The sequence below is a fragment of the Denticeps clupeoides genome, chromosome 2, assembly GCF_900700375.1.
Source record: "Denticeps clupeoides chromosome 2, fDenClu1.1, whole genome shotgun sequence".
In the NCBI taxonomy this organism is placed as follows: Eukaryota; Metazoa; Chordata; class Actinopteri; order Clupeiformes; family Denticipitidae; genus Denticeps; species Denticeps clupeoides.
This window is the reverse complement of record NC_041708.1, coordinates 662955-685860: the sequence shown is the minus strand read 5'-3', so window position 1 is coordinate 685860 and position 22906 is coordinate 662955. Positions and strand designations below refer to the sequence as shown.

General features: G+C 49.1%; 3 protein-coding genes across 5 annotated transcripts in view; 1 reads left to right on the top strand and 2 right to left on the bottom strand.

Moving 5' to 3' along the window:
* Positions 1-1868: 1868 nt before the first annotated feature.
* Positions 1869-6273, bottom strand: fkbp10b (FKBP prolyl isomerase 10b). Its single transcript, XM_028969580.1, has 10 exons — positions 5795-6273; positions 4902-5047; positions 4642-4831; positions 4424-4569; positions 3827-4016; positions 3589-3734; positions 3307-3496; positions 3096-3238; positions 2858-3021; positions 1869-2151 (listed from the first exon to the last, which is right to left on the bottom strand). Exons 1-10 carry the CDS (start codon positions 5995-5997, stop codon positions 1963-1965), a joined length of 1707 nt encoding a protein of 568 aa, XP_028825413.1. The 5' UTR covers positions 5998-6273; the 3' UTR covers positions 1869-1962.
* Positions 6274-7051: 778 nt separating this feature from the next.
* On the top strand, positions 7052-9654 carry LOC114784293 (endoplasmic reticulum protein SC65-like). The gene is made up of 7 exons (XM_028969576.1): positions 7052-7507; positions 7591-7740; positions 7999-8152; positions 8237-8365; positions 8445-8590; positions 8684-8764; positions 8865-9654. Exons 1-7 carry the CDS (start codon positions 7070-7072, stop codon positions 8991-8993), a joined length of 1227 nt encoding a protein of 408 aa, XP_028825409.1. The 5' UTR covers positions 7052-7069; the 3' UTR covers positions 8994-9654.
* adam11 (ADAM metallopeptidase domain 11) overlaps positions 9290-22906 on the bottom strand; it is an 18746-nt gene continuing 5129 nt past the window's right edge. Inside the window, exons 5-27 of one of the 3 annotated variants that reach the window (XM_028969573.1) lie at positions 20600-20682; positions 19572-19635; positions 18900-18960; positions 18463-18557; positions 18105-18179; positions 17276-17347; positions 17036-17202; positions 16865-16949; positions 16689-16779; positions 16557-16608; positions 15935-16034; positions 15783-15854; positions 15348-15440; positions 15199-15279; positions 14692-14742; positions 14554-14617; positions 14028-14133; positions 13529-13648; positions 13280-13472; positions 12541-12655; positions 12057-12147; positions 11824-11841; positions 9290-11407 (exon numbers count right to left, since the gene is read on the bottom strand). In XM_028969573.1, coding sequence (XP_028825406.1) covers positions 11392-11407; positions 11824-11841; positions 12057-12147; positions 12541-12655; positions 13280-13472; positions 13529-13648; positions 14028-14133; positions 14554-14617; positions 14692-14742; positions 15199-15279; positions 15348-15440; positions 15783-15854; positions 15935-16034; positions 16557-16608; positions 16689-16779; positions 16865-16949; positions 17036-17202; positions 17276-17347; positions 18105-18179; positions 18463-18557; positions 18900-18960; positions 19572-19635; positions 20600-20682 — 1965 coding nt within the window. In that variant the 3' untranslated portion in view covers positions 9290-11391. Of the gene's footprint in view, positions 11408-11823; positions 11842-12056; positions 12148-12433; positions 12656-13279; positions 13473-13528; positions 13649-14027; positions 14134-14553; positions 14618-14691; positions 14743-15198; positions 15280-15347; positions 15441-15782; positions 15855-15934; positions 16035-16556; positions 16609-16688; positions 16780-16864; positions 16950-17035; positions 17203-17275; positions 17348-18104; positions 18180-18462; positions 18558-18899; positions 18961-19571; positions 19636-20599; positions 20683-22906 lie in introns of those variants that run through there. The other 2 variants (XM_028969574.1, XR_003748840.1) reach the window with 2 other exon arrangements.

Sequence of the window (22906 nt, the reverse complement as noted above, 5' to 3'; positions counted from 1 at the left end):
TCAAGTAATAGACAATATTGGCTTACTCACAAGAAATGTAATGGCAAGCTGGAATATACCTGCTTGGACGTCTTGCTGATGTTCATACCCATGAATTGCTTAACATGTTGGATTGACCTGTATGGGTGCCGGGACGATTGGTTACAGATACTGGGAGAGGAAAGGTTCATGTACCTTACCAGGAAGAGTCCTGGGACAATGATGTTCATCGCCATGCAGAAAATCCTTCAAATCCTTCCCCCCAAGAAATTTCCCAAAAGCGTGGAGGAACTACAAATCCCTCCACTGCATAAGCTTGTCCTGCCTATCAAGAATACAAATGATCTCGTCATCTTACCTGGTGGCAGGAGCTTGGAGGTATGAACCAGACGACCACAAACCCCTCCCACTTTTGACATTTTGATGGCCCGTCTGGGCATTGATTGCATGTGCGGTGTTGGCCTCCAGAGCTGGTAGGAGCAGGCGGCCGTACTAAAGTGGCTGATAGAGCCACATATATAACACAGAAGAAGTTTTAAAAAGGAGAAGTTCATCAGTCATCTCCATACCAGGGTCAGTGGTGGCCTAGCGGTTAAGGAAGCGGCCCCGTAATCAGAAGGTTGCTGGTTCGAATCCCGACCCGCCAAGGTGCCACTGAGGTGCCACTGAGTAAAGCAGCGTCCCCACACACTGCTCCCCGGGCACCTGTCATGGCTGCCCACTGCTCACTCAGGGTGATGGGTTAAATGCAATGACAAATTTCACTGTGTGCACCGTGAGCTGTGCTGCTGTGTATCATTTACATTACATTTACATTTACAGCATTTATCAGACGCCCTTATCCAGAGCGACTTACAATCAGTATTACAGGGACAGTCCCCCCTGGAGCAACTTAGGGTTAAGTGTCTTGCTCAGGGACACAATGGTAGTAAGTGGGGTTTGAACCTGGGTCTTCTAGTTTATAGGCGAGTGTGTTACCCATTAGGCTACTACCATCCCATGTATCACATGTGACAATCACTTCACTTTATACTATGTCCTCCATTCAGCTATGTCCTGTACGTGACCTGTATGATGCTGAGACGTCAGATACGTTTTTGTCGTTTTGGCGGAATTATTAATGTAATGTGATGCACACAGATCGTATGCGGCATCTCGTATATCGGCTCTGTTTTCACATTTTCAGTGAACTGCAGAATTTCGCCACATGATATAATCGTATCGTGAGATGATCCTGGCCAGTACGCACCGCTAATCATGATGTTACCACACGTCACCAGAGCAGCCGGCACACAGGAGGTTCTACCACCACAAAAAAGCAGCAGCAGCAGCAGCAGCGTGACCACACGTGATCCTCAGGTCAAGGCCTGGGTAGCAGAAACATCTATAAAGCGGCGCCGTGATGTTCAGGGACGTGGACTCACACCTCCAAGGAGTTTACGTGCTCTCCACACATGTGTTCATTCATCGTTTTGATGCCTTCAGTGAGAATCTACCAACGTAAATGGTCATGAAAAGCAAGAAAACACATTGAATGAGGCGCTAGTTTTGTTTCAGTTGGTTCAAAATCGTGGTGGGACGCTGCACGAGAGAGCGCATGATGCACAAACTGAACACAAAATGGCTGCATGGGCCACCAAGCACAACAGAAAAATTCTCTAAAGCAGGTCTGAAGTTCAAGCGAGCAGAGAAATGACACGCAACACGTCACACAGAAAAAGTTCATCTGGAGGCTTAAATAGGGGAGCGTTTAAAAATGGCTCCACCTGGTGGGAAACAGTGGAACAGTTTCCATTTGACGATTCCGATTATGGCTGACAGCTCACGACAATCAGAATCCAGCATGTCACATTATTAGAATATTATAATGAAAACCGAACCCACAAACATATTTTTAATGAATTTATTTCTCATCAAAAATAGAAACATCAAAATGACTTCTTCGTCAGCCTCTCTGTGTGTGTGTGTGTGTGTGTTTCGTTCTCACAGTTCGTCATGTTTTGCTTTCTCTGCATCTTCTTCCACTTTGAGCTTCAGCTCGTCTGCAGTGATGTGGCCGTCCTGGTCTCGGTCCTGGTTCTTGAACATGTCACTGATGACGACCTCGGGGTCACTTCCAGGCTTCAAGCGACCTTTGCCCTCTGCCACCTGGGTCTTAATGAACTCTGAGAACTGAAGAGGTTAAAACAGAGATTACATATGAACTGTTATTAGAAAGATAACAGGGTGGTAGTAGCCTAGTGGTTAACACACTCGACTATGAACCAGAAGGCCCAGGTTCAAACCCCACTTACTACCATCGTGTCCCTGAGCAGGACACTTAACCCTGAGTTGCTCCAGGGGGGGACTGTCCCTGTCACTACTAATCGTAAATCACTCTGGAAAAGGGCGCCTGGTAAATGCCGTAAATGTAAATGTAAAGAGTGATATTAATTGTTATATTTTTCACCTTTTCTTCTTGTGCTAGAAAACCATTCAATATTTTAAATGTTAATCATGTGTTACTGCGTGACAATCTTAAAGCCATAGATGTTTTTTCCAGTTAAACACAGGCGCTAACCTGCAAATGTCTTCAAATTAAAGCATATTTTGTCACATTCTGGCGTGATTGCCAGTGATGGCCTAGCGGTTAAGGAAGTGGCCCCGTAATCAGAAGGTTGCCGGTTCGAATCCCGATCCGCCAAGGTGCCACTGAGCAAAGCACCGTCCCCACACACTGCTCCCCGGGCACTTGTCATGGTGCCCACTGCTCACCAAGGGTGATGGTTAAATACAGAGGACACATTTCACCGTGTCACCGTGTGCTGTGCTGCTCTGTATCACATGTGACAATCACTTCACTTTAAACTTTAAACTGATTGTGTTGTTGGGTTCTCACCTCCTCCAGCGGGACCTGCTGGTCCTGGTTCAGGTCCAGGGCCTTGAACAGCTCGGCAGGACTGTCCTGCAGCCACACGAACAGGTAGCCTTGGGGGACGCCCTTCTGCAGAGAGACCAGCTCCAGGTCGAACAGCAGCACGGCGCTGCCGGGGACGTTTCCCGCTGGGGCCGGACAGGCAGGACAGGCGTTAGAACGTGAATTCATTTCCCATTTATTTCCAGTCTCTCGTTTTTACCTCCTCGTTCTCCATGGCCGAGGTGGGGGGGCACGACGACCCTCCTCCTCTCCCCGACACACATCCCCCGCAGGCCCTCATCCAGGCCGTCGATCACCTTGTCCGCCCCCAGCACCGTGTCCTGAGGGCCGGGGTAGTCTCTCCTGAGAAGAAGGTTCGCGCGTCAGGACGTAATCTACTGGTGGACCGGAGAGGGACGCCGGCGACTCACGAGCTGAAGAGGACGGTGCCGTCCATCAGAGAGCAGTTGTAGTGGTACTGGACGAAGTCGTCCGCCGCGCTGGTGTCGTTGCACGCGCCCGGCTTCTGGACCACCTGGATCTCCAGCGTGTCTTTGGGGTTGTGGAAATCGATGACGTGGATGTCGAAGACCAGCACAGCCGACCCCGGGATGTCCTTCCCTGAAAACAGGGCGGGGCTTTCAAAAATCCTCGACACGAACCCATTCAACACACACACACACACACACACACACACACAAGCAGCCTCTCACCGGCTCCATGCTGCCCATAGGCCAGGTGTGGGGGCATCGTGATCCTCCTCCTCTCGCCCACACAGACCCCCTGGAGACCCTTGTCCATGCCTGAGATCACGTAGCCCAGGCCGATGTAGGTGTTGTACGTCTGGTTCCTCTGGTAGCTGCAGGACGCGTGGGAGGAGCCGAACATTCCGGTCTTGAGGGTCATTTAATGCAGCGCACGTTGGTCACCGCGGGTTATATATGGACTCACCTGGTGTCAAAGGTCACACCGTTGAGGAAGGTACCATTGTAATGGTAGCGGATGTAGTCCCCCGAGATGGATTTCCGTGTGCAAGGTTCCGGCATGTCCTGGACCTCCACCACGATGTCATCTTTAGGGTTGTGGAGGTCCTCCAGGAGGACATCAAACACCAGAGTGGCATGAGGTGGGATGTCTGAGCCTGAAATCAGAATTACTCACTAATCAATTTAGCAATTTAGGGTGGTGGTGGTAGCCTAGCGGGTACCACACTCGCCTATGAACCAGAAGACACAGGTTCAAACCCCACTTACTACCATCGTGTCCCTGAGCAGGACACTTAACCCTGAGTGTCTCCAGGGGGGGACTGTCCCTGTAACTACTGAATATAAGTCGTTCTGGTGTCTGGTAAATGCTGTAAATGTAAAGACTTTTTTTATGAAGTTCACAGCAATAACCCAAAATCACAAATAGCGAATTGTTTGAATGAAACGTTGACGACCAGAAAATCCTCTTGATGATCCTCACCAGGACGTGACTGGGGTGGAACTAAGTGGTCAGGCGAGTCCATTACGGATACTCTGGAAGGAGAACTACTGGAGAATTTACCGAATCCTTTCTCCCCGTAGCCCTGGAACGGGGGGACGACGACGTTCCTCCGCTCTCCTACGCACATCCCCAGCAGCCCGGCGTCCAGCCCTTTGATCAGCCAGCCCTCGCCGACCAGAGTGTCCTGCGTCTGTCTCCTTCGGTAGCTGTGCGAGGACGCAAAATAAACCCGCGTACACACACACGTTCGGTGGCGTTGGAACTCTCCGCGGACTCACCTGGAGTCGAAGGACGTCCCGTCCAGCAGCGTCCCATTGAAGTGGAAGCGGACGAAGTCGGAGTTCTGGACGGCGCGCTTGCAGCCGTCCGGCCGACTGTAGGTGCGCGTCTGGACGGTGTCCTCCGCGTTCCAGACGTCCAGCAGGATCATATCGAACACCAGCGTGGTCTCGGGCTTTATCACGTCACCTGAAACGCGAACACACGGCATCAGCAACGCGTCCCGAGACCCCGGCGGAATGTCCACGACGCTCCCCACCTGCCCCCTGGCTGCCGTACGCCAGGTGTGGGGGGACCGTGATCCTCCTCCGCTCGTTCACACACATTCCCACAATTCCCCTGTCCACGCCCGCAATCTGCTTCCCCTTCCCCACCGGGGAGAAGAAGGCCGCGCCTCGCTCGTAGCTGCAAAACAAGAAAAACGAATGATGAAATTGTACATTTTCATAGAGCTGAATGTAATAAATGTGCAGACGCTGTTATCCAGGGACAGTCCCCCCTGGGAGACAATCAGGGTTAAGTGTCCTCCTCAGGGACACAATGGAAGTAAGTGGGGTTCGAACCCGGGACTCACCAGGCTACTACCACATTATGCATGTCTACAAAGTGGATAGAAATATTATCTCAGACCTTCTCATTCAATGTGTTTTCTTTATCTTCGTGACCATTTACGTTGGTAGATTCTCACTGAAGGCATCAAAACTATGAATGAACACATGTGGAGTTCTGTACTTAACAAAAAGTGGAGACCTGACCTCCACAGTCACCGGACCTGAACCCAGTCCAGATGGTTTGGGGTGAGCTGGACCAACAAGTGCTAAACACCTCTGGGAACTCCTTCAAGACTGTTGGAGAAGCATTTCAGGTGACGACCTCTTGAAGCTCATCGAGAGAATGCCAAGAGTGTGTAAAGCAGTAACCAGAGCAAAGAAACTAGAATATAAAACATGTTTTCACTTATTTCACCTTTTTTTGTTAAGTACAGAACTCCACATGTGTTCATTCATAGTTTTGATGCCTTCAGTGAGAATCTACCAACGTAAATGGTCATGAAGATAAAGAAAACGCGTTGAATGAGAAGGTGTCCAGACTTCTGGCCTGTACTGTATATATAATTTTAGCGTTTTTATTTTCTATAAAACAGAAGGTCACCTGGAATCGAACGGCTTCCCGTCGGTGAAGGTCCCGTTATAATGGTACCGAACGAAGTCCCCGCTCTTCACCTCCCGGAGACACGGCTGCGGGACCGAGCTCCGCTCCACCACCACGTCCACCAGAACCGGGCCCGGGTTCCCGTCCACGGAGCGCCACGTCCACGCCGCGAGATGCAGCACCGCAGCCCAGCTGCGCCACATCTTCTCCTCCTTCTGTAAACGTGGACGTTCTTCGGCGCGGCAGATTCACGTCTGCACTTCTCCCGTTTTTCTCACGTCCCTGAGGGTAAAAAACACCAAACCAGAACGTTCTCCTCCTCTTCTTCTTCTTCTTCTTCTTCTTCTTCTTCTTCTTCTTCTTCTTCTTCTTCTTCTTCTCGCTCTGCTACACGGCTGGCTGGCTGGCTGGAGGTAGAAACTCTGCGCTCCGGAGTCACATCTGGCCTCTTCTGCACCCGGAAGCTGCTGGGAAGGAGCCGGGACGTGTCCTGGGGGGGTGGGGGGGGGGGGGGGGGGGGGGGGGGGGGTGAGGATGACGAGGATGACGAGGATGACGAGGATGATGAGGTCCCGCCCCGCGAGGTGACACCGGGACGTCCATATTATCTACTCACCTTCTCCTGCTCCTCTACCTTCCACACCCAACCACTTCAGCTGGTAACGGAGCTGGAGCTCCACTAACTTCTGACACAGAAGATAAAATAGGTACGGAGGACGCTGAAATGAATCAATTTGAAGCTTTATTAAAACCTGGAAAAAAGTGGTCCTGATGTTCAAACGTAGAAGCCTCCAGACACACTGTGAAACCAGGGACTAAACGTCTGCGTGAACATGAGGAAGCTTCACGGGTCTCTGAAGGATTGGACAGTGGATCAGGGGAAAACACTCCAGAGTCCCCAGTGGTGGACACATCAGGTTAAGCAGGGACAAGCCAGGAGTGATGCACCCATCCTGGTACTCCCTGCTGTACAATCCTGAGGAGGAGATGTCATGACCTTCAGACGGTCAGGTCTGGACTTTACACCATGGTTCCACCCTCCAAGCAAAACTGAAGGTGCTCTGGACCAGTTAAACGACTGAGAACCTGGAACTGTGTAGAACTTTAAGTTGATAGCTGAAAGAAACCTGAAACCCCAGTCCCACCATTTGGCTCCATGACCTTCTGCAGTTACATTTTTCCCAGCCCACCAAGTCCCTAAAGTGTTTTTCCAGACGCTCCGCATGTGGACCTTCTCTTTTCACTACTCTACTCGGGTCGAGCTACACGTCTACCATGCAACACAGAAACCTGTGCTGGTTTGAAGGTCTGGTTTTGGTTTATCTCCGCTCTTCTGTCATTAGGAGTGCTGAGGAACCTCCTGAGCTCCTCTCCGTCGGATTTGTTTACGGAAAAGCGCTGGACAGCTGCGCCACGGAAAACTGGTCGGAATGTGTCCGTTTCCTGGAGCTGAGCCTGAGGCTTCATGGCCTCCTCCAAGAAGGCGCTGCTTTCTGCTCGCAGACTTGTGCTCATGGAGGTCAGGCTCAGGAGGACCTGGCCATCAGAACAGATGACCTGAGGGGGTTCTGGGATACTCTGATGCGGACGTCTTGCATGAAAAAGTGCAAAACGCGTTTCCCCATCTTCCTGGCTTCAGCTCCCAGCCGAGGAACCCTGGAGGACTTCAGGAATCGGACACCGTATCGACATCTGCACCTCGCCTATCACCACGTAAGGACATTTCGTCCCCAGAAGGACTGGTCTGCGTCAGAGCTCACTATTGCATCACCAGCGTGTGAATGTGTTCTGCTCAGCTAAACAACACTGAAAGAGCCGCCTCGGCAGCACACACGTACCTGCAGAAGAACCCAGGAGACCAGGCCATGGCTGACATCATGAGCCGCTACAAAGCCTCTTTTGACCTGGACGGGTCCCTCACCGACCATGAGCAAAAACCATACGAGGTCAGACGCAGTCATTGATTTAAAATCCCCATTTGGTGCAGATAAATTGTGCAAATAGTAACTTACTGTTTGGTTGGCCAGATCTTTCCACACGTCTCATGTCACAAGTGCTCCATAGTGCTTCAGAATGCCATGGTAGATTTTCAGCTTTCGTGAACTCATGGTCAGAAACCCAAAATCTTGATGTGCTTTAGCTTGTTTAGCGTTAGCATTTTAGCTTTAATGTGAAATAACTCTATCGGACGTTCTACCATCTAGAGAAGCTTTGTCCAGGGGGTGCTCCTGTTCTACTCTGAGGACCACAGAGGCAGTGCTGCTGGTGTGGAGGAGGCCGTGGGTGGATACATGAAGGAGTACGATCTGTGTGCTGCAAGCTGCGAGGGTCTAAATGTGCTTTACTCCTCAACTGCAGGTGTGATCCTCAGGCCTTTCCAGATGAAAGCCAGAACCGACCTCTGTGTGGAACAGTCATTAATTCATTAATATCTCTCCCAAGAAGCCCACCTAGACGCACTGAGGTGTAAAGTCCAGTGTGAAGATACTCTGACGCCGAACGTGGGCGGGTTCTTTGTGGAGAACTTTGTTGCCACCATGTACCACTACCTTCAGTTCTCTTATCACGAATGTACGTTTGTCCACTGTTGTTCTTTATTTAGCTGTGCCATTATGAGAACCGTTTCATAGCCTATTATTCTGTCCTTCAGTGGGCGATGTCCCCACGGCTGTCTCCTGTGGATCCAGCTACATGCTCTTTGACCCAAACAACACAGCGATACGGCAAAACATGGAGTTGTACATCTCCCACAGGCAAGAGTGGGGCTTGGAACAGCGGCACTTTGTAGCCAGAAGGGTGAGAGGAAGCGTGGACACACGCATGTTAAACAAACTGAAGGTGTCCTCAGCAGCTTTCATTCCCAATGGTGATGCATTGTTCTGTCCGCAGGAGGCAGTGAGGTACTACAATCTGACCACAGCCCAGAAGAAGATGCTGGAGTATGCGGAGAACTACCTGCGGCCTGATGAGGTTGGTGACATGCAGATCTCCTGATGAATGGGACCCAGGATCATGAGATGCCTACATCAATAACCCTCGTTTTGCTTTTTTTGTGTGTGTGTAATTGGAGGCTACGGGAGAAACCCCTAAATCTGAAGATGCAGAGTTTGCAGGTATCGGACACCATGAAGAGTCCATCTCTGCTACAAGGTGCTTGGCCCCAAAAGCCAAAGGGGACACTGGAGATTCCACAACTTGAACAGACCACAGCTGCTGCAGTAATGCCGGACTGTTCATCCAAAGGCTGACGGTGGTCCAAACGTCCAAGAGACAGAACGTTCTTGAGCCACTTTTCAGTTCAGTTATTCAGAATTCTGTGATTCGGCGTCTGCAGACATGAGTGGAGTAAAATGAGCAGGTGTTGTGGTAGCGGAGAACCTGGATCTGCATGCCTTGTTGGGTGTTTAATGGAGGAAGAGTAAAGTGGAACCCCCTCACGATCACCCCCTAACATTCCTGATGATCCCTCTATAAAAACACACAAAACAAATCAGCACCTTTTGAATTTGCTTTATTTTAGTGTTAAATTCACAGTTTTGTCCAAAGTCACCCTGTCTGCCATTGTTTAAATAATGAAATTGAATTATAAATAATGGGTTGGACATTAAATTAAATGTAAACAGGGAGCCGCTCGTATCCCCAAAACTTCACCCGAGGAACAAACCAAAATTTACACACAAATGTACAATCATACATGAATATGACAGTATAGGCAGTATAATTACATGTACATACAGTTCTTTTTAAATAAAACCCATCCATTGTGGTGCACTGTAGTTAAATAGGGCTGAGCGATACGGGCTAAATGTGGTTGTAAAACAGCACATAATAAATACAGAACTTCAAGGTGTTCGAGAACCACCTGCAAAATGGCTTCAACAAAGAAAATGTACGAACGCCTCATTAATGATGAGTAATTTCAATATTAATTATGAGGGCACTCCCATAACGGTTAGATATTCTTCTTGTCCTCTATATATGTGAAGGTAAGTAACACTGCTGCAGTCAGTAACAATCCCAGAACCTCCACACAGTTCTCATGTCAGAGAAGGACTGGCTTATACAATACAGTATTGCATGGTGTGCACATGGTGTGCAAATGTGACCATCTGGTTCCATCCAGATGCTTCATTTAATGCTCTTTCAGCTCAACAACTGACCGTTGGCCTCTCAGTTTTAATTGAACATTATTCAATTTCCACAACTAGTAAAACACAAAACAAGTATGTCCATTAGAAAAGAAATTCAAATTCTGGGGCAGGGTCAGCGGCATAGATGCTTCCACCTGAGATGAAGATGAGTATATTCAGCTGAACTGCCAACATATCGAACCACACCATGGACGGCAGTGTACTGGACAATCTCTGGACGTACCGAATACCAGCACAATCAATGACTGATCAATACAGAGTCATGTATGTAATACAGCCCAAACACTACCTTTATTGCATAGCGAACAGTTACTTACAACAACCATTATTACCATTTTTTTAAGTAATTTTTGCTTGTGTTGGAATTATTAAATTAAAACATCAATTAAATGCCTTCTCTCATGGTTTTGTGTTCAGTGCCGGCAAATTTCATCATTTAATGGGTGTAGGTGGAATTATTGTGATGTCTGCTGTTATTGCATAATACTCCACCAAAGTGGGCGTGGCCTGAAAACAACGTTCACCAGTTGTCAGGGATAAATAATTAGGAAAAATACAAAAACACAAAAAAAGCAAAATGTGTGAAATTCACAAATATCTGACCGCTTGTCAGCTTCGTAAGCATTTTTTCTGTGAACATGCCACAATTCAGTTGTGCTTATAATGGTCTGTAAAACATATAAATAAGAGCACCTATATTTCACATTCTGCTCATATCTCTATATTCCATCCTTATAAACGCATCATACAGCAGAGTAGATTTATTACCTGCTTCAGTGCAGAGGGCCGCATTGTTCACATCTCTGATAAGATTCGGACAGAAACACTGTATTTATACGCCATACGTTTGCTCTGCGTGACCTACAGTAAAGTACGCATGTGAAAATCCCGCATTGATACGTCCAGCACAGACTGTACATTCGTTACTAATTGAATGCATATATGCAGTTTAAGACTTACTACTGACTTACTACTATAATATCACTAATCACTTCACTCTTGCGCTAAGATCGGTGCTAATATTGCTTATCGCCGTGGACGTGTTACATTAAATTTATATTATAAATACTTTCTGTAAAATAAGCGGAAAAGTGTATTACAGAGAAGTCCGAGATCTTTCGGTCTCTGAAGAGGGAGGAGACCCGCTGAGATGTTACACTCCTACATATCAGCACTAAGACAGGAGAAGCACATTCATCTAGTTCTGAAGAGGCGGAGGAAGGCCACGCGCGATGAGAGGAGATCGTTCATAAGAGGAGCGTTCAACAGTCTCCGGAAAGCACACGGGTGGGAATTCCGAGCGTCTGGAATGTAAATCAAGGCCAAGGGTGACATTAAAAAACGGTCCGGAGCAAGCAGCAAGAGGCAGAAAGTAAAGGGGGATGCAAGAGAGGAGGATTGTGGGAAGCCCCCCGCTGCAGGGCGGAGAGGGAAACAGCAGACGTCTCAAGCCCCTCCAGATCTACAGCACAGAAGGCAGAAGAAGAAAGATGAACCGCCTCAGTTTCATCGCGGCCATTACAAACACTGGCCAACTACAAACTAGGAAATAACTGTGTTATAAAGCTGAAACAAGAAAAATAACTATCATAATCCTGCAGCACTCGTCATGGACAGATAATTAATGCCTATAAAAATGCAGTTTAAAAATGTGAATTATGGCCACCCCTTACCACGTTCAGCCAAACATATTTTCATTTATTCATTCATTTTTAGTGAACAAATCTTGTGAGGATTTTATTTCATGGTAAATGCGATATTGTAGGCTGATGTGTGATAAATGATCCATACAAGTACATTTTTGTCCATTTGAGTGTGTAAATATGACTGGATTTGGGAATATCGGGAGCAGGTTAAATCTGCTCAGCTGGGTCGTACCTTCCTCTCCGGATGTTTCTTCATCCAGGGAATCAACAGAAGACAGAGAGGAGAGGAGAAGTTATTAGGACGTGTAGGAACGCTTCACGCACATTTTACCATATTATTATAAATTACAAATTCAATCCACCCCATAGACAAAAATTATTCATAATTTGTGACTATCGTTCAACAACAATAACGTAATATCACAAAACGTAACAGATCCCTGACCCCATAACAGCAAAACTTACTTAAAGCCCCATCCGGTTCCTCCGAGGATTATGGCCGCCAGGAGAATCGCCCCGGCGATGGAGCCGATGATGATGTTGGTTCCACTGGGACCTGGGCAGCATTTGAAGAACTTAAGCAACCATGCGTGCGCAATGTTCATATACATGCGAAACCAATCTCTATATATTTTGGGGTTGTAATGAACAAGAGGAGCCATGTTGCTTCAGAAGAACAGCAAATAAAAATCTAACCTAAGAAGGAACATAAATAAAGCCTGGGGCATGCTGGGAAATGTACAATTACAATAACCATTACAGCATGTAATGTGCACTAAAAGCAGTGGGCGGCCATGACAGGCGCCCGGGGAGCAGTGTGTGGGGACGGTACTCAGTGGCACCTTGGCGGGTCGGGATTCGAACCGGCAACCTTCCGATTACGAGGCCGCTTCCTTAACCGCTAGGCCACCGCTGCCCCCTGGTTATGGTGTCAGCATCCTGATGGGACCTTTATGTCTCTCTGGCCCCTCCATGAGATCCGGGTCCAGGACAGGGTCGAACACGCTGCAGTCTTTTCCTGTGTAGTCCGCGTCACAGATGCACTTCACCTCGTTACTGCAGGTCTGGGGTGCGAGGAGAGAGGGAGAGAGAGAGAGAGAGAGGGAGAGAGGGAGAGAGGGAGGGAGAGAGAGAGAGAGAGAGAGAGAGAGAGAGACATGCCAACTGAGCCATGCAGTCCCGTATCAACATGAACTAAATGAAAATGCTGTTTTGTCTGCTCTACTCTGCATTTGTACTATATTGACTGGGTTAAATAGATTTGCAAATAGAAAATAGATTAAAAAACTATTTTCACGGACTAAAATATTCACGGATGATTCTGATAAAAAAAGTCTAAAATGTTCAGGCTTTTAGTCGACTGAAACTTGACTAGAATAAAATGAAAGTGAAGTGATTGTCATTGCGAGACATTGCAGCACAGCACACGGTGAAACGTGTCCTCTGTATTTAACCATCACCCCTGGTGAGCAGTGGGCACCATGACAGGCGCCCGGGGAGCAGTGTGCGGACGGTGCTTTGCTCAGTGGCACCTTGGCGGCAACCTTCTGATTACGGGGCCGCTTCCTTAACCGCTACGCCACCTCTGTCCCCCCAATGAGTCTGGACGTGATTAAGACTAATAAAGACGAAAATAACATTGCGACAGGCCGCCAAAAACAGCTATGTTGCAGACTCTGGTCCCCTACCCCATGGTCTGAGCAGATACGGGACGGCGAGGACCCAGGGCAGGCGCTGAGGTTAAAGGTCGCCACGGGGAGGCAGCGTTGGTCCAGGCACATCATGTTGGGTCCACATGGGGTCCCGTCCTCAACGAAGCCCAAATCGGTGCCGTCCTCCAGCACAGCATGTCCTCCACTGCTCACAGCGCACACGGAACATCTCACCACCAGATTTCCACACGCGCTTCGTCACACCCCGCCCCCCCACACACTCACTGGCAATCCAGGTACTTGTTTTTATGGTAGAGGGTGAGGCTGGTGACGTCGCCCTGCAGCTCCCCGTACCGCGGTTTCGCCGTCAGGTTGCTGCAGAGCAGGAAGCCGCACAGCACATCTCTACAGAAGGAGTGAAGAAAGGTGCAGCTCATCTGCAGGTTCTTCACAGGTTTGCTTCTTGACTGTAATTTTTGTTCAAAACCATTAGATTCATTTATGTCATTTACCAGACGCCCTTACAGTAGAGCGACTTACAGTCAGTAGTTACAGGGACAGTCCCCCCCTGGAGACACTCAGGGTTAAGTGTCCTGCTCAGGGACACAATGGTAGTAAGTGGGGTTTGAACCTGGGACTTTATGCTCTTCTGGTTTATAGGTGAGTGTCTCACCCACCAGGCTACTACTTGCCAAGCCTAATAAGCTTTTATTAATAATTCCTCCACAGGACCAGGGAGGAATATAATAATTACGACGGTGCTGTAAATGTGGAATCCTCTCACGGTTTACTGCAGGGCACCCAGGCCTGTCCGCTGGCATCTCGACCGCAGCTGCCTTTCTCCGTGCCTTCAGTGTTCAGCTTCTCGTAGCAGATACGATCAGCTGAGCCTGCACACACACACACACACACACACACAAAACCTATCATGCGGGGCCAAGGCCGAAAAAATATCCAAATTGCCTGTTAATTTCCCACTTGTGGGAATCTCAATGTCTATTTAGTGGAGAGATGGGCTAGTAAAAGTCTCATGCGTATCATATACGCAATATGGCATCATAATGGTCAATATGGACCAAACGCAACGTTGCCAGCATTATTTCTGCAAAACCCATAGAAAAGCTTCAGTAGGGAGATGATTCCTTATTTGACCAGCAGATGGAGACAGGAAGTCAGGAATAGAACAGCATCGGCGCTGCACACTTCTACAGAAAGAGTCTGTGATGAATTTACACCAAGCATTTAACATAAAAACTAGCATTTTAGAAATCATATTAAACAAGAAAAAATAAATCCACTGATGGACTCACTATGGCCCCAGAGTCCTTGGCACTGTCCGTCCCGGGTCCTGCAGCGGCCGCCATAGCAACGACCCTGGAACACAGACGAGTCGTCAGACGGCGGGCGTGCCACACTGTGCGTTCCAACACTGAGAACTCGGAACCCACCTGTGCGGCATCACACATGTAGCCGTCCAGCTTGTGCACGTTTGGAGGACACTGTCGGTGGAAGCCGAGGTCAGTCTAGTCTACGCTCATTATATAAAACACCACAACCCCGAATCAGGAAAAGCCGGGGCGGAAAATGCAGGTCAAGGTCAAGTCTTTACGCCATGTTCCGTCGGGTCAACTGTCCTGTCCTGCTATTCAGGCAGAAAGACATTTATAACGCTTCACTTACAACATTACAGGACCTTCGTGGTCACAACATAATCTACTTCAAACCAGTTTGATCCATTCAAAAGTTGCAAACGATTAATCACGACTAATCGCAATTAATTCTGAAGACATTCCTTTGTTTTAATGAATACGATTCGTTGCAGCGGCCCAAATATTTACCATGTTAAAGTAAAATGAAGAAATGTTCCTCTTTTTATTACAATTTATCCCAACTTGTTCTGATTCAGGGGTTGTCGTGCTTTTTTTGATTCCCATGATTCTTTGCGGTGAAGGTACCTTGCTGGAGTCACCGGTACACGTCTCCGCAACGTCACAGTCGTTCACTGCATCCCGACACACAACTCCCCTGAGTTCGTACTGTGCAAACACACGCAGGATTAACACACACGCGCGCACACACACACACACACACGAAAAGCACCCACCCGACAGCGGTGGCAGCACAGGCCGTTGCTGCACATTGCATCGTGGGTAAGCGTGCATTTCTTGCAGCAGGCTCCCCCAGCTCTGGAACATTCCTTTCGGGGGGACAGAGCAGAGTTCTGATTACGGCGAGCGGGAACATCTCGCCGCGGGTTCGTTAGCAGCACGTGCAACTGATCTCCAGACCGGTTCTATCGATGCTAACGGCGTCATGGATATCCAGAGCCGGTCTCAATTTTCACAATATGAAATGATATGAAAGGTATATGCTGTCTGGTTGTCGGGTCAACATCGCGTTGCATTCATTTATTATTAATGCATGTAGAAATGAGAAGATCCAGGTTACTACCATCGTGTCCCTGAGCAGGACACCTAACCGTGACTGTCCCTCTGCTAAATGCCAGAAAGGTATACATGTATACACAATGGCAACTCACCAGCGGGGAGCCGCAGTCACACTCCTCCCCCGCCTCCACGTACCCATTCCCGCATTCCGGAGGGTCCAGCAGCTGCGGGAGACACGGCGTCAGGCGGCGTCAGCGGCGCGGTCCCCCCGCCCCACCCCGGCCTGCACCCCACACCGCCTCACCTGGCTGGGCTTGTTGAAGAGGCAGCTGCCCCCCCCCTGCTGGAGGAAGCGGCCGTACTCGTCGACGCTGCAGCGGGAGAACTTGCGGGGAAGGTAGTACCTGCGGTGAAAGTGACGTGATCGTCATTGTGAGACACAGCAGCATAGCACATGGTGACACGGTGAAACGTGTCCTCTGCATTTAACCATCACCCTTGGTGACAGTGGGCACCATGACTGGCGCCCGGGGAGCAGCATGTGGGGACGGGACCTTCATCAAGTGGCAGTGGTGGCCTAGCGGTTTGGGCAGTGGCCCCGTAATCAGATAATAATAATAATAATAATAAAGTGAAGTGATTGTCACATGTGATACACAGCAGCACAGCACGCGGTGCACACAGTGAAATTTGACCTCTGCATTTAACCCACCACCCTGAGTGAGCAGTGGGCACCATGACAGGCGCCCGGGGAGCAGTGTGTGGGGACGGTGCTTTGCTAAGTGACACCTCAGTGACACCTTGGCGGATCGGGATTCGAACCGACAACCTTCTGATTACGGGGGGCGCTTCCTTAACCGCTAGGCCACCGCTGGCCCATTAAATGCACATACACCGGTGCCCCCCCAGCCACAACACAGACGTACCCGGTGTCCTCCATAATGCAGCCCAGCCATGGATCCGGACACCTGCAGTCACCTGCAGTCACACGGCAGACAGGAGGTTCAGTCCCCCAAAAACACCCTCCAGCTGACCCCCGCACACTGGTGCCGGCGTACCTGCCGCAGAACGTTCCTTGTTCCACATCATCCCGAGGTTTTGGCCCAGAGTCTGACACAGGGTGATGGCCATGGGCCCGACGTTCCCGTACTGATCCGAACACACACACACGTACACGCGTCATTTAAAAGGTCGCAAAAAGCGGAGCGCACCAGTACGTCACCCGTCCTTGCACCTCGTTGACTCCGCCTCCGCGAGTCGAAGAGCAGACGCCCCCGATGTAAGCTGCCCCGCTGCGGCGGTTCAGAAACGTCTGGCCCCTGAGGAAAAAACCACACGTCGTGCACGACTCTGCATTTCTCGCCAGCGCCGTAACCAAGGTTCAAAGGTCGCCGGCGGGACTTACGAGAACAGGTGAGCCAAATCGACGCGCTCCTTAACACTCTCCTTCCGGTACTTCATAAAGTTTCGCAGGGTGACGAGGGGGTCGTCACTCACCGACACCATGTTCTGGGACGACCACGTCTCCATGGCGACCAGGACTATTCTGGTGTTCAGCTGCTCCTTGTAGATCTTTTACAAACGGTGAGTTTTCGTCGTTAATCCAACAAGCGGGACGCGATCAACAACGCAAAGCTGTCCTTACCGCGTCCACCATGTTGACCACGGCTTTGGCAAAGTTCCTTGTCTGGGATGTGGATCTTCTCATCTGGATAAACTGAAGACATAAAGAAGGTAAAAGGACGGATACGAACATGCAGTAAATTCAGAGCAGCTTGTAAGGTCAAGGCCGTGTTTTTTTTAAATCCCGCGTCTCGTGTCGCGGCACGGCTCCCGAATCCATCTGGAGGGGCGATGACGAGTCCACGCCACCTCCGATTCGCGCCGCGTTCTCTTCACCTGGCAGCTAACTCACGCCGGGCCAAGAAAACACAACCGGTGGGCGGGCCGGGCTGGTTGGCGCGGGCGCCCTCGCCGCTTTGCAGGGCACAGGCCGGCCGTATTCTCTCGGAACAGAACGATCCTCTTAGCTACCGTCCAGTTTTACAGTTCGCATACGGATTCTGTTGTTTTATCCTGGGAGTCAAATGTATAAAAGACTTGTCTCGTGGACACTAGGCGCTTTTTACTTCTTCTTTTACCTTCCTTTCCATCGGGAACTGGGCCTTTTCGCTTGAACTGTTTTTCTCCTGGACCAGGCGACTTAGTTCAGGCTTCTCTCTCTCTTTCTCTCTCTTTCTCCTTTCTTTTATTTTAACTGTAATCTACTGCTGTTAATAAATGAGAAACTCTGTTGTGCCATCATGCCTCTTTCTGCCAGGTATGATCAGGTTGCAGTGGTTTTAATCATTTAATTTGACTGTGATTATCATTATTATTAGTAGTATTATTGCTGCACTTTGCCAGGTGAAGATGTAATAACAGACCGAGGTCCAGCGTCTCCTGGCTTGAATTGTAACATCAGCCGCGTTTACCAGGTCGTGGTCGTTGACCACCATCAGCTCGATGTATTTGGTCTCGGTCTGAACGGTGCGCTGTCCCCTCCGTACCTGCAGGGGGAGATGAAGAGATGCTCCATGAACATAACAATAAGAAACGGAAGGATAAAGTCGAATTGGTCCAAATGTAATATATGTTTGAACAAGTGGCGTCATTCATGGTCCTGACAAAACCAGTAAATTCCAGTTGATGGCGCAACAAAAGGAGGAATTATCTTCTATTTGGGGTCGTGTTGAGGTCAGAACAATGCGGTCATATTGTTGTCAGATTGTAAAATGAAATTGTGAGTTTTAATGACAGCAGGGACGGTGCCACAACACGTGGACTTCTTACTTGTCTCTTAGATCGTTTCAAACCCTCGCTGAAGGTTTCCATGGCGATGTCGGTGTCACTTTCAATGTCGGAGTCATTGCTGTTCTGAGTGCATTCTGGGATAAGATGGAAACATCAAGGTTGGGAAGGTATTAAAAACTGCAAGCTCATCAGTTCCAGCCAATCGATGTGGTCGCGTATTTCTGGACGTTGACATGCGAAGACGGAGGCGGGGGGACAAGGAGAGGCCGAGGAAAGGACACAATGACATTTACATTTACAGCATTTACCAGACGCCCTTATCCAGAGCGACTTACAATCAGTAGTGACAGGGACAGTCCCCCCCTGGAGACACTCAGGGTTAAGTGTCCTGCTCAGGGACACGTTGGTAGTAAGTGGGGTTTGAACCCGGGTCTCACTAGGCTACTACCAGCCATGACAGAGTCAGGGGCACTTGCCTGGGCAGCGAGGCGTCAGCTGCAGGCTGGGCATCCTGTACACAGCGTGGACATCCAGGTCCTGCACAGAAGACACGGCCGTGAGAACAGAGAGGACGAGCGGTGAATAATTGACGGACGCGGAGCACTTTAGAGAGCAGCAAGCGGGACTGGGAGGGCGGAGGAGGTGGCGGAGGAGAAAGGGAGCCGGATGGAGTTAAATGGAAGGAAGACAGCGAGAGTCCCATCGATCCACCGCTAATGACAGAAGCGCTCGGCTCGTATTACACCCGTCCCCTCCATCTCGGCTCAAAGCGGAGATGAAACATTCCACCTGAAGAACTTTACACTCGACCTTCTGAGAATCTCTACACGCTTACGTACTTAATCATGGGACAAGTTGGGCAACGTAACTAATCCACACAGATTTAATGCAGTTCTTTTTACGGTGGACACTTGTCCACTGGTGCGTGACACGTCGGAAAGTCGGGTTTCAAGAGAAGAAGACCTTCAAAATGACCTTCACGCGGCAGCATCCACCGGACTGTTACGGTGCGCGTAGCGCAGGCTCGCGTATCAACTTTCTATACTGCAGTGCAGAGGTAGAGTCACACTGCACTGACACTGGGAGAGAGAGAGAGAGAGAGAGAGAGAGAGGGAGGGAGAGAGAGGGGGGGGGACTGGTGATCTCACCCAGTCACTGCTGCTCTGAACAGGTTCAATTCCGTACGAGAAGTTTCCGTCAGAAAACATCCCTCTGTAGAGAGAGAGAGAGAGAGAGAGAGAGAGAGAGAGAGAGAGAGAGAGAGAGAGAGAGAGATTTACAGATACACAGAGAGAGACAAAAAGAGAGATAAAGACAGGAAGAAAGATGGATGGGGAGAGAGAGGAAGAAACAGATAGAAATAGAGGGATAGAGAGAAACAAAGAGAGAAACAGAAAGAAAGAAAGATGGATGGGGAGAGAGAGGAGAAACAGATAGAAATGGAGGGATAAAGACAAACAGAGAGAGAGAGACAGAAAGAAAGAAAGATGGATGGGGAGAGAGAGGAGAAACAGATAGAAATGGAGGGATAGAGACAAACAGAGAGAGAGAGACAGAAAGAAAGAAAGATGGATGGGGAGAGAAAGAAAGAGAAATGAAGGGATAGAGAGAAACAAAGAGAGAGAGAGACAGAAAGAAAGAAATATGGATGGGGAGAGAGGAAGAAACAGAAATGAAGGGATAGAGAGAAACAAAGAGAGAGAGAGAGACAGAAAGAAAGAAATATGGATAGGGAGAGAGAGGAAGAAACAGATAGAAAGAGAGGGATAGAGAGAAACAAAGAGAGAGACAGAAAGAAAGAACGATGGATGGGGAGAAAGAGGAAGAAACAGAGAGAGAGAGAGTCCAAAGCAGGTTACAATAACACACATAAAATGTGTATTGGTTTACATACTGCATGTGTCTATGTTACGTTCTACTGTTTTCTTTTCTTTCTTGCAATTAAAAAAAGCTAAATTTCACCAGAAATGAAATCTCACCATAATTCACCAAACCTTCATATATTTGTTTTCCACATTTATCTTCTGTTTTTATGATTATTATGAATTACTAGAATATTAGCGCTGACCAAATCAAGGCTTCATAACACAGAAATCAGTCAGAAGATGAGAAGCCCTGCAGGGTGGAGTAAACCGCAGCGGTGATCCGGCGAAGGTGAGTGGAGGCGGCGACTGACCGGAGGCCGTGGCAGGTGGACAGCGCCGCCCAGGACCCGGGAATCCCCCGCAGCCGGCCGTGGTAGTAACAGTGCTCCCCGCCCTGCCAACACACACAACCGCGTTACACCCATATAACCCCACACCTGGCAACGACCGAGCCGGACTCGTCCACAACGCCGCCCTTGTCCACGCCCCTCAGCTGCTGCTGGCAGTTCTACATTCACATTTACGGCAGACGGCCGTATCCAGAGCGACTTACAACGAAGAGGTCAGTTCTGGTTCACCAGGACCCCCAACTATGAATACAATCTTTTTATTCACTCTGTTCTAGTTTCTATACAGAAGTCAGACAAGAAGAAGGTTCCAAGTCCATCTAAATCTTCTCTAAAGAAGAAGGTCTTGAGCTGCCGTGTGAAGGTGCTCAGTGACTGAGCTGTTCTGACCTCGAGGGGAACTTCATTCCACCACCAGTTCTCATGAGGCCAAAGCAAGGGTTAAAGTTCATCTGTTAAAAATGTGACCTCTGGTATCCTGTACAGCCATCTCAGCAGTTAAATAACTCCTTTTCAATTACATATCAAGGATCTAAGAAATGAACCATCGGCGAGTTTTGTGGAATAAATGGTCAGTAACAGAGCGTGTGGTGCGCGGCCCCTCTTTCCACACTCGGTCACACACTTCACAGTCGAGGGTGCACACACACGCACACACACACATAAAGGCCAGCAGCACGGAGTGTGCGCGAGTGACGTGCGTAAAGCGATGCGAAGGGACATTTTTTACACAATGTACCTCGTCCGTAGCCCAGCGCCCGTTCCTCGTATAGTCTACTCTGCCTGACTGATGTCTGATGGACCACGCCCCAAATCAAACACGTTCAGTAGCAGATCAACAGAATCCCACCAGACAGGGAAAGATCTGTGAAGCGCCGCTGTGCACTAAACCCGTAACTATTTACATTAGCGAAAGTGACGTGATCGTCATTGTGAAACACAGCAGCGCAGCACACGGGGACGCGGTGAAACGTGTCCTCTGCATTTACACCATCACCCTTGGTGGGCAGTGGGCGGCCATGAACTTCTTTATGTAGTACACACGTGTTGTGGCTATTGTAAAATATATCCTTTATTTATTTCAGTTGAAAGGTTCCTGTGATTGTTCTTGCTTCTGTTTCGCCTTTCTGTGCTTCTGCCATTTTTGATCACGCTTGATCAGGCCTTGTGTTGTGTGGGCCATATTTCATTATGTTTTGTAGAATCAGCAGCGGGTCAAATAAAAATTGGTCTGTGGGAACTTTTTGGGAAGAATCTTCTCTTGTGGGCGGAGCCTCTTCTCTATTCCCCCTCCGCCGGGAGCTTTCTGGGCCAGGCTGCTGCAGCTCTCTCTTCCTCTATCCCCCTCTCCTTTCCTTTATTGGGGTTTTTTTTCTGTAACGTTAGTACCTTTTTACATGCAATATTTCCATGTAACAGCGACAGTAATCTACCGGTGTAAAGAAACCAGAAACCGTTCATTCCTGTAACCCCTATTGTGCCAGGTAACATCAGACGAGTGGGTTTAATACAGCGTGTCCTCGTGTATTTACAGCCTCAACAAGAGGTTATGATTAATAGTGATTAATTCATTGCAAAATGTGTGATTGATTGGGAATCAGGAAAGTAATCTGGAAAGGCACTTTGTCTCTGTTCCCTCCAGCAGGATGTACTGTACGTAACCACGGCAACCAAGACTCTATAGTCTCTCATCTGTCACATTCAAGTCATGCTGCCCACTCCCGAGTTGTCAACGGACTGCGTAAATTCCATGACGGTCTCTCTCTCGCACACACACACACACGGCTACAACCCCTTCTGGACTCTTTAAGTGGACAGAGCAGAACGTCTCACGTCTCAGCGCCTCTTCACTGTTCCTGATAATGGTTTCTTCTGCTCTGCGCTTCCTTTAAACATTCCTCGGAGGTGCAAATCCTCCATCCACACCTGGCGAAGGAAGGAGGACAAGTGGAAGGACCTGAGGGGTGGTGATGTTAAGTTGGGGGACCTGCACAGTCTTAGAGGGGGGACTGATGAAGAAGTGGGGAGAACAGCCAGACGGCCGACGCCGATCGCAGATAAGAGGTGAAAAAAAAGCCGCTGCCCATGAGTGACACCATCACTTTGTTCCTCTGTTCCTCTCACTTCCTGCCATTCTTGCACCCCCCCCCCGTCCAACCGGGCTGCCTGTTGTTGGGTTGCCACGGCGACAGCAACATGATTTGTCAGGTGGGTGTGTGAGGTTGCGCCTGTGTGGGTGGAGAGAGAGCGAGAGAGAGACAGAGAGCGAGT